The 10,467-nt window shown below is 68.7% G+C and overlaps 1 protein-coding gene across 3 annotated transcripts; it reads right to left on the reverse strand.

Moving 5' to 3' along the window:
- Nucleotides 1–786: 786 nt before the first annotated feature.
- On the reverse strand, nucleotides 787–8,919 carry TLR5 (toll like receptor 5). Of its 3 annotated transcripts, none has more exons than XM_055334317.1 (2): nucleotides 7,512–8,919; nucleotides 787–4,041 (listed from the first exon to the last, which is right to left on the reverse strand). In XM_055334317.1, exons 1-2 carry the CDS (start codon nucleotides 7,679–7,681, stop codon nucleotides 1,461–1,463), a joined length of 2,751 nt encoding a protein of 916 aa, XP_055190292.1. In that variant the 5' UTR covers nucleotides 7,682–8,919; the 3' UTR covers nucleotides 787–1,460. The 3 variants fall into 3 exon arrangements, 2 of the variants coding, with proteins under 2 accessions (XP_055190292.1, XP_055190293.1); XM_055334318.1 differs by lacking the exon at nucleotides 7,512–8,919 and adding an exon at nucleotides 4,187–4,265; XR_008665577.1 differs by lacking the exon at nucleotides 787–4,041 and adding an exon at nucleotides 6,131–6,198.
- Nucleotides 8,920–10,467: the final 1,548 nt, after the last annotated feature.

Below are 10,467 nucleotides of genomic sequence, written 5' to 3' on the forward strand. Positions count from 1 at the left end.
TGCCAGGGGCCTGCAGCGGGAAGCGCATCCTCAGTGGGTGGCCTCTGCCTCCCCCAGGCTGGGCTCCAGGTGAGGCCACCCTGGAGTTCGCCTCGAGGCTCCTGGGACTACGACCTCAAGAGGCCTCTTCACTCTGCCCTCCTGCTTCATGCCCCACCCCGTCCTCCACCCCACCCCACCCCACCCCTCCATCCCCTATCCCCACCCCATCCCATCCCATCTCCCACCCTACCTTCCCACCCCCTCCCCACCCCCCCACCCCTCCATCCTTCTACTCCCATCTCCACCCCCAGCCCTCCATCCCCCAGCCCTCCATCCCCATCCCTCCATCCCCCACCCCCATCCCCACCGCTCCATCCCTGTCCCCACCCACCCCTGCATCCCCCATCCCCACCCCTCTGTCCCCCACCCCCCCTCCATCCCCCATCCACCATTTCTCACCCCAACCCCCACTCAACCTCCCCACCCCCATCCTCTCCCCCACCCCTCCATCCTTCCACTCCCATATCCACCCCCACCCCTCCATCCCCCACCCCCACCCCTCCATCCCCCAGTCCTCCATCCCCCATCACCCACTCCATCCCCACCCCCACCCCTTTATCCCCCTCCCCACTCACCCCTCCATCCCCACCCCTCCATGCCCCATCCCCATCCCCACCCTCACCCCCAACCCCATCTCTCCATCCCCATCCCCCACCCCTCCATCCCCCACCCCTCCATCCCCCATCCCCACCCCCACCCCCACCCCTCCATCACCACACCCAGTCTCTCCATCCCCTCCTTCTAGCCCCAACCCCTGGCTGCTCATCGAGGCTGTGACTGCCCCCCCCCAGGAGCCCGTGCATGCTGAGTCCCAGGTCCAGCCCTTCTGCTGCCCACCTGGCACCTGCCCTCGCATGTCTGCCCTGTCCTCCCGGGAGTGGACACGGACACAGACGCAGGGACGCTGAGCTTCACAGCACACCTCATCGGGTCACAGGGTCTGATCCAGCACCTGCTATGGATTGAGCACCCTGTGGGGCTCAGGGTGCAGGGTGACCGGGCCCGAGTCCCCTGCCATTGGGGCTCACGGTCTGGCCACGCACGGCAGGCTGCAGGGGCTCGGGAACGGGCAGTTGTGCCAGGAAGCTCCCCAGGCTGATGGGGATGAGGACGGGGACAGGAGACGCCTTGAACGTGGCCTGGGAGGGTGGGTGAGGCGGGCCTCGGGAGGGGCTCCAGGTGTGCAGTGGCCGTCGGGCGGCGAGGGGGGCCTGGGCTCGCCCTCCCTCAGGTTCGCTCAGTGTCGCGCTGCAGAGCCCGGGTGCCCCCTGCCCGCGACCAGGGCTGGCGGGACCCCTTGCCGAGGCGGGTTGGGGAGAACGGGCTTCGTGTGCAATCACGTTCTCCAGGTAGGAAACTGGCGCCCAGAGCAGTGACCCGTGCAAATGGCAAGAGCCCCGCGGCCTGGGCTCAGCCAGCTAGGCGACGGCCGCCACGGTGCGCAGCGGGATGCCGCCGTCCCTGCGAGCGCCCCTCTGCTCCTGCAGGATGTGTCGGGAGAGCGTGTCCAGGAACCAGCCCACGTCCTGCAGATCCTCGGGCCACCTCAAGTACTGGTGCTGCCGCACAAAGCCCCCGATGGCCGGGTGCCTCCTCAGCTGGTACTGCGACAGGGAGCCCACGACCACCAGGACGAGGGCGCTGTCCAGGTGGGACGCACAGCGGCTCCGCGCGGCCGCGAAGGCCTCCAGGCACCACCCGTCGCGGAGGAAGTGCCTGCTCACCAGACAGACCACCTTGCGGCTGCTCCACACGGCGTCCTGGATGTTGGCGATGTGCTCCCGCCCCGGGACGAAGTCCCTCTCCTCGAAGCACAGGTTCAGCCTGTTTCGGGAGCTGTACTGAGCGTCTAGGTGCCTGAGCAGCGCGCGCTGCACCCACTCGAAGTCTCTGCCGCTGAAGCACAGGTAGGCGTCGTACTGGTACGCGTCAGGCGCTCCGTCCTCGGCAGGCCCCGCGGGCAGGAGGCGCCGGGCCGCCTTGTAACAGAGGAAGCAAAGGCCCCGGAGCTTGGCGGCCACAAGGATGGCCAGGAGGAACAGCGTGACCCCGACGGTGGAGAAGATGAAGAGGGAGAACGCGAGGGCCCGCAGGGCCTCCTCGTCGTCACAGCCCTCCATGGAGACAGAGGACAGGGGCGTCCCCGCAAGCAAGCTGGGGTAGGCGCAGCGCATGTCAGCACGGGACCCGAACACGGTGACGTTGGTCCGGTTGAGCCACCTCACCAAGGGACGGAGCTCGCAGCTGCAGATGAACTTGTTGTGTGTTAGGTCCACGGCTCTGAGCGGGGCAAGCAGCCCGGGGTCCAGGGACAGGAGCTGGTTCCTGGACACGTCCAGCACCTCCAAGGTAGCAGGCAGGTCGCCCCGGGACAGCGTGCTCAGCCTGTTGGCGCTCAGGTCGAGGCCCCTCAGCGCCGTCAGGTCCCGCAGCAGCCCCGGCGGGAGGGCGGCCAGGTAGTTGTGGTTCAGGTGCAGCACCCGGAGCCGGGGCAGCCCCCGGAACACGTCCCAGCACCGCCCGGTCTCCCAGGCCAGCTGCAGCATGTTGCCCCCGAGGAAGAGCCTCTCTGGGCCGACGCTGCCCGTGGGGCCGTGTCCGCCGCGGCACGCGGACAGGCGGTTGCGGTTCAGGATGAGGACCTGCAGGGCAGGGACCCGGAGGAGCGAGTAGAGGTCGCTCAGGTCCTCCAGCCTGTTGTCCGACAGCTCCAAGAAGCTGGCTGTGAGGTCCACGTGGGACACGGTCTCCAGCTTGTTGTTGCCCAGGAAGACAGTGTCTATGCCAGGCACGAAGGAAACAGTTTTGAGGGCGTTGTCGCGGAGATCCAGGGTCCGAAGTGCCCCCAGGAATCTGAACGTCTGGTCCTGGATGATCCCGATGTGATTGTGCTGCAGGTCGATGTAGGCGACCTCCGCGAGCCCCGAGAAGTCAGAGTCGTAGAGCTCGCCCAGGAGATTGTGCGACAGGTTGAGAACCTGGACGCTGCCAAGGCCGCGAAACGCTTCTCCCGCGATCCTGTTGATCTTGTTGTGGGCGAGGTCCAGGAGCTTCAGGTCCCCGAGCGCCTCGAACAGTCGGGCGTTCAGGGAGAAGACGAAGCCATGCGACAGATCCAGCTGCAGCACCGAGCTCCCGGCCAGCCCCGCAAACGTGCTCCGGTCAGGGTCCCGGATGTTCCGGAAGCCAAACCCCTGCCCCATGATGTGGTGGGCGAGCACCAGGGAGGAGATCTGGCTCCCGCCGATGGCCCTGGTGACGTTGCCCGTGATGTCCGCGGTCCAGCCGTTGTTAGACACATCCAGGGTCTCCAGGACCATGTTCCTCAATGGGTTCCCGCACCGCCCCCAGTCCACGGGGGCCCGGCTGTACAGGCCGTTGGCCGCGAGGTTCAGAAGGGAGAGCGCCTTGCCCTGCAGGGGTCTGAGCCCCTGCTCGCACACGGCCAGGATCCGGTTGAGGGAAAAGTCCACGGACCTCAGGGAACCCAGCTCCCGGAAGGAGGCGTGAAGCTCGAGGCTCCCAATCTGATTTTTGGACAGGTCCAGGCGCGACAAAGCCCCCAGGTTTCTGAAATAACCGTCTGTCAACACGACGTCGGAGAGGCCACAGGCGAACAGCCGGAGTTCCTGCAGGTGGGGCAGCCCCTGGAAGGCGTCGGGATGCAGGAAATCCACCCGGCTGTTGCCCAGGTCCAGGGTGCGAAGGTTGGGCAGGTTCCTGAAGGCTTCTCTGTCGACGCTGAAGGGCGTCCGCTGCGTCCCCAGCTCCAGCAGTTGCAGCCGCTCCAGGAGGGGGAACGAGGCGCGGGTGACGGCCCGGATGTAGTTGAAGCTCAGCAGGAGGATCTCGGTGGTGCTGGGGACTGGGGGCACCTGGCTGAGGTTGCAGGAGCGGTACAGGGCCCTCCGGCCATCGGCCGCGCAGCAGGATGCCGCGGCCACGGCGCCGGCCACAAGCAGCAGCCCCAGCGCGCGGCCCAGCTGGCGGCCCATGATCCTGCGGGACAGAAACACAGCCGTGCAAGCCCAACACCACCCTGGGGCCCGGGACGGGGTCCCTGGACGCACACCTGCCTCCCCCCACGCGTGGGCCCGGCGGGACGCGCACTCAGCGCCGTGCTGGGTCCTTGAGAAACACTTACCTTGAGCAGAGTTTGTTTGCCATCACTCATTCGGGATGCGTGCAGGGCGTCGGGGAAAACGGCAGGCGGAGGACACTGGTGCCACCCCCGCCCAGTGCCAGGCGCCCGCCCGCCCCTCCGCCCCCCACGCGCTCCACACATGGCCCGGGTCAGCACACACACGCTGGTCCTTTGGGCTGCCATCCGCGAAGCGCCCAGCCTGACGGGTCAGCATGCCCCCCCCATGCCCAGGCCTGTGGGGGCAAGCGTGGCGCGGCTCAGGGCACCCGTCATCTGGACAAGTGCCACATGTCCGCTCTGTGCACAGGGTGCAGCAGGGGCTGGACACACGGGCCAGCTGGGGTGCACGTCCTGAGGCAGGCGGCAGCGGCCAGAGCGGCCAGGAAGGCCCCCGATGACCCGATGACCCGGAGTCCAGGGGCCCCAGGGATGCAAAGGAAGAAGAGGCCCAGCGGCGGGGGCGGGGGGTGCAACACAGGGGCTCCGGCTGCCTCTCCACGTGTTTCCAGGGCCGGGACTTGGCACGTGCTGCTTCCTCTGCACACACGCTCTTGTCCCGCGGCTCCGTGGCTCGTCTCCCGCGGGCGCCCCCCGCCCCCGCTCGCTCCCCTGCCCCTGACCTCTCAGGCCACCTTGCTCATGTCCTTCCGAGCGTGTCCCTGGCCCTGATGCAGTAGGTGGCCCGTCCCCCTGACGAGCTGTGTTCGCCACTGCATGGCAAGCGTTTGGGAGGGCACCCGCTGCCGGGTCGGAAAACCAGAGCTGAAGGAGTGGCTCCGCCAGCGAGGAGAGCCTCAATTTACCCCTGACCGAGTCCTGGCGCCCGGGGGCCCGGTGGGGAGAGCGGCCCCGCAGGAGTCTCACGTGGGGCCCGCCGGCGGCCTAGACGCAGAGCCGTGCTCAGAGCTCTGCCCGGGCCCAGCCCCAGCAGCCCACAGCGCGGGCTCCGCGCTTTCTCCACCTCGTGCGCCAGGGAAGACAGTCCCTCGGGGGTTTGCGGCCATGCGGGGACCCCTCCGGGGGACGGCAGCCCGCTCCCCACCCGGCGCCCACGTGAGCCCTGCACTCGGCCCTCACTTCCAAACTTCTCGTGATTCTTACAAAGCTCCAGACACGTCCGTGGACAACTTCCCTGTGACTCTTGCATCCAAGCGTGTTCTTCAGGGTGACTGCGGCCACGTCGCCGACGCCTCCCCTCGTGGGGCTCCCGCTGACTCGCCCTTAAGGACTTGCCCTCCCGTTTGCTCTGCAGCTTCCCGCGAGGGCACAGAGCCGCACCGAGCGTGACTCCACTTCAAAATGGAAAACTGGTGGTTTAAACGTCCGCAGTGAAAGGCGCCCGCGGGCCCCACGTCACCTCCCCGCAGTGAGACGTGGACGGCGATGCACCCAGAGCCGATGCCATCGGGTAGCAGGAGCCGGTCCCCGCGCCTCAGGGTCACACATCACACCAGGGCTTCGGGGTGCGGCCGTGGCACCAAGAACCTGACTACACGGTTTCCCCACGTTGGGCGGTTGGAAACAGGCGATGCGGGAGATGCCATCACCTGGAGGAAGGCCTGTGCCCGCTGGGCCACAGAGTGAGGACAGGTCACCGGTGGCAGGAGGTGCGCCCCGAAAACCCGCGGGGAGCAGAGGGCTGCGTGCGTCTTGCTTCCTCACCATGGGGTGCGAGGCCTGCCCCGGGCACCTGCGTGGCACGGCCTGTGGACGGGTGCGCTGTGGACTCAGGGATGGGGCTGGGGCCTCTGCCCGGCCTTGGATGCGCTTGCAGGACGCTTGATCCCCCACGGATGCTGCTGCTGCCATAGGGCCAGGCGCGCCCACGGTTGCAGGGACGTGGCTCCCGCCTGGGCCAACGGCCTCACCTCGGAGCACAGACTTCGTTTCCAAGGCTCATGTGTGGACGACACTTCTGCGTGGAGCCCACACGCGGGGCGGGGGGCGTTTGCAGCCACGCGCTCACGTCCTCACGCGGGGGGTACGGGTCCCCGACTTCCTTCCTTAGGAACCTCCGGGAGACGACGGTAGTCAGTGCTGATGTGGGGAGTCGCGAGGGAGGGCTCTCGTCTCCCCAGAGGGGAAAGGCTAGTTCAGGGGAGAAACAGAGGGGCCCTGCGGGGGTCGGGGGTCCGGCGTCTGCCTTCAGCCTAGGGCATGACCCCGGGGTCCTGGGATCGAGTCCCGTGTCGGGCTCTCTGCACGGAGCCTGCTTCTCCCTTTCCTTATGTTTCTGCCCCCCTCTCTCTCTGTCTCTCATGAATGAATAAAATCTTTTAAAAATGCACATTTTGTTTACTTATTTATGTATTTATGTACAGAGCATGAGCAGAGGGAGGGGCAGAGGGTCTCAGCAGACTGTGCACTGAGAGCAGAGCCTCACGACCCCAAGATCGGGACCTGAACCAAAACCAAGACTCTGACACTTAAGCCAACGGAGCCACCCAGCCGCCCCCCTGCGCGTGGTTTTCTAGGCCACACAGCAATTTTTGACCCGCAAGGTCGGGGACGCCAACCAGGACCCGAGGTCTCAGGCTGAGGACCACGCCGTGTGAGTGCTACGTCTTTCCGATCTTCCAAAAACGCCAGGATGCACGGTGCTGGGAGCCTGAGCCTCTGCTCTGCACGGGAATCGCCAGGAAAGGCGTGCCGAGTGAGCGGGCTGGGCGGGAGCTGAGACTCTGCCTCTGGAGCAAGCCTCAGGGGACCTGCTGTGGCCCGGGGTCCCCGTCCCCGCCCAGGGCTCAGGCTGCCCATCTCCCGGGCCTGAGGCCCACCGGCTGCGTCTGCATCACTTCTGGGAAGGGGCCGCGCTGACCTCGCCCCAGCTCGCCCCAGCCCTGGAGGGTGGCACCAGATGGGAGGGATGGGGAACAGTGGCTGCCTCTGAGGAGCGGGCGACGGGCGGGGGCTCCGACAGGGGGCGCGGGGTGGCAGGGGCGGCAGTGGAGGGGCACAGGAGCTGGGCCTGGGGAGCGGGGCTCAGGGGGATCCCCCACCGCGGCCTAGGTGCCCTGAGCCCTGCACCAGTTGTCACGGTGGGGGCGGTGACAATGAGGACGAAGTTTGCAGCCTAATGGCTGTGACCTCGAGCCAGCGCCTAGCGTCTCCGAGCACCAGCGCGATCATCTCTGCACTAGGGGCAGAAACGGTGTCTACACTGCAGGGACGCCCAGTGCCCGCCCCCCGGGACCCCCCTGGCGCCCACCCTCAGGGATGCTCCAGTGCCCACCCCCTGGGACCCCCAGACCCGACCCAGAAACCAGCTGCTGATGCGTGACCCTCTAATATTTCTTGCCTAAGTACCCACCCAGGCAGCAGTTACCTGCCCCTCGCCAGAAACAAAGTCCCGGAGGAATCCACGGAGTGGAGTCTCAGCCCAGCGCCACCTGCGGTTTCCCTTTCCTGTGGTGGAGACCCCGCAGCACACACCCAATCCATCCGTCCAGACGCCGGAACCCCAACAGCACGGCCCCTCTTCTGCTCCCTAGTCATCCCTCAGCATGCTCGGGGCCCCCGGTGCAAGCAGATGATGCCACGGGTGATTGTTGAGGGCCTAGGGCTGAGCGTGAGGCGGCCACAGTCCTCATGCAAGGAGCGCTGGGCTGGAGCCAAGCCCGATGTGTTCAGGCGCAGCAGCCGCAGCAACAGGACTGAGAAGCTTGGCCTGTGAGGCTCCACCCGCCTCCCTGAGGGCCGCCCAGTGCCGGGCCAGGGCCCCGGCCCAGGAAGGAGCACGGGGCTCATGGGCGTCGTGATGCAACGAGAAGCAGCCACGCCGGGAGTGCCCCCCCTCCCCAGGCCGGGATGAGGTCGGGATCTGTGCGGGGCTGGATCCCAGGGGCTCCTGCTGAGTCCGGAGCCTGCACAGCAGCGGGCCCACTGGGGCTCCAGCCTCACCAGGCTCAGCCTCCAGGGCTCGCGGCCCAACGAAGGAGGCTCTGGGAGGCTGGACGCGGCTTCCTGGCAAGTGTTGCATCCGAGGGAGCCGAAGCCTGGCAGGCTCAGCTTCGCAGAGGTTGCAGCCCACACGCGCCCTGCCCTGCTTGGGCCCAGGTGCTTGTGAGGCCCAGGAACGGCCCCTGCCGAGCCCGCGGGCCACCCTGCTACCGTCTGCCCTGAGATGGGCTGTGCCTGCTCACAGGAGGGTGCTGGCTGCTGTCTTGTGCCCACGGGAGCCAGGGTGAAGCCAGGCAGCCGTCGCGGGGGCCCGTCGCGGGGGCCCGACACGTGTCAGCGCTCCGCCAGGCTCAGTAAACGCGGGGAAGTGATTCAGACTCGGTGCTGTGGTGGGGCCTGGGGGCTCCGGCGGGGGCTCCCCAGCATCAGGGTCCCCGGCATCAGGGTCCCCAACATCAGGCTCCCCAGCATCAGGGTCCCCGGCATCAGGGTCCCCAACATCAGGCTCCCCAGCATCAGGGTCCCCGGCATCCGGGCCCCCAGGTCCCCCCAGGCCCCCAGCAGCAGGAGCCCCAGCAGGTGTCGGGGCGGCCCAACAGGGCAGCAGAGCCGCGGGGTCTGCGCGGCCGCACCTCCGGCCCGGCTCCCTCCCACCCCGGCTTCGGGCGCCCCCCGCCGGGCTCTCCCGGGCCTCCCGCGCCCCGTCCTCCCGGGCAGGTCGCTGACCGCGGCCGGGCCCACGCACTCACTGCCGGGGGCGCTCCCGCGGCCTCCGCGTCTGGGACCCGGGACACCTGCCCCTTCCAGGCGGCGCGAAACCGAAAGTGAGGAAGTCCGCCCGCTGCCCGGGCTGGGAACCGGCCTCGCGCCCCGCCCCGCGCCCGACCCCGACCCCGACCCCCCACCCCCGACCCCGGGGTTCACCTCCCGGAGGGGCCGCGCCCACCGGCCTGCCCCGGCCCCGCCCACCGGCCTGCCCCGCCCCTGCCCCGCCCACAGGCCTGCCCCGGCCCCGCCCACAGGCCTGCCCAGCCCCGGCCCGGCCCCGCCCACCGGCCTGCCCCGGCCCTGCCCACCGGCCTGCCCAGCCCCGGCCCGGCCCCGCCCACCGGCCTGCCCCGGCCCCGCCCACCGGCCTGCCCCGCCCCGGCCCCGCCCACAGGCCTGCCCAGCCCCGGCCCGGCCCCGCCCACCGGCCTGCCCCGGCCCTGCCCACCGGCCTGCCCAGCCCCGGCCCGGCCCCGCCCACAGGCCTGCCCCGGCCCCGCCCACAGGCCTGCCCCGCCCCGGCCCCGCCCCCACCCTGCCCAGCCCCGCCCACCCCGGCAGGCCCCGCCCCGCTGATCAAGCCCCGCTCCCCGCTGATCCGGTCCCGCCCACCCCGCAGGCCCCGCCCCCGTGGCCCAAGTTCCCTCTTTGGCCCAGTCCTAGGAGGAGGGACCTCGGGACCCGCCCCGGCCCGGCCGGTGATGGGGGAGTAGGGACCAGCTGAGGACAAAGGCCACCGAGCAGTCCCGGAAACAGGCAGGGGGACCTTCCTCTGGGGACTGAGCTGCCCCCGCGCTCCTCCTGTGCTGAGGGCAGGAGGCAACCTTCTTAGCCCGACCCGGGCCCCTGCGAGTCTACTGTCACGTATAAAAGTCCCCCTAGAAGCATCCTTTGTCTCTACCCCAAGATCCGCGTGGGCGATGACCCCAAGCACACTGCCCAGCGCGCTCTGAAGGGTCTCGTGACCCGGGTTTTATTAGATGGTGATCAGGGCCCCCCACCGCAGCCAGCCCTCGAGGTCCCCAGCACCTGGCTTCCAAGCCCTTGCTGCAGCTGTCCCTGGGGCCTCCCACCCCAGGTGTGTGGTGGCCTCCTCACAGGCCCGGCCGCAGCTCCGTGTCCACACGGCCCGTCCCCGGGGTTCCCAAAAAACCACCACTTTGCACCAAAGACGCCTCAAGAATTCTTTCCTGGCTCCGGGCCTCACCCCAAGCTGCACCTGGATTCCAAGACTTCATCACCTTGGCCGCGTCCTCGAGGCTCTGCAGCTGCAGGGACAAATGTCGGGGCCCCGGGACAAGGCCGGGGGGAAAGGCCGCCCCTGGACCGTCCTTGCAGACTTCCAGGCCGGCGTGGCCGCCCCCGTCCTGACCTGCAGAGGAGCCGTGGAGCAAGGGTCCTAAGGCACAGCCCAGCTGGAGAGGAGGAGCTCAGCCCCTGCTCCCGGACTCCTGGCACAGTGCTCCCTCCCCCTGGCAGAGCCCCAAGCCAGTTTCCCAAGGGCTTGAGAGACTCAAGACAGCTGGGGCGGGGCCGGGGCTCCACCACAGGACCCTGAGGTCAGGACCTGAGCCACCCGGGCGCCCTGCTCCTCTGGATTTTAATCCCCAGGA

This window comes from Nyctereutes procyonoides, unplaced genomic scaffold (assembly GCF_905146905.1).
Source record: "Nyctereutes procyonoides isolate TBG_1078 unplaced genomic scaffold, NYPRO_anot_genome, whole genome shotgun sequence".
Lineage (NCBI taxonomy): Eukaryota > Metazoa > Chordata > Mammalia > Carnivora > Canidae > Nyctereutes > Nyctereutes procyonoides.

Coding starts and splice junctions, on each gene's coding strand:
- TLR5 (XM_055334317.1), bottom strand. CDS start 7,681: ATGACTAGGGAGCAGAAGAGGGGCCGTGCTGTTGGGGTTCCGGCGTCT. Junction 4,042..7,511: donor TTGTTTCTGGCGAGGGGCAG/GTAACTGCTGCC, acceptor TCTGTCCCGCAG/GATCATGGGCCGCCAGCTGG.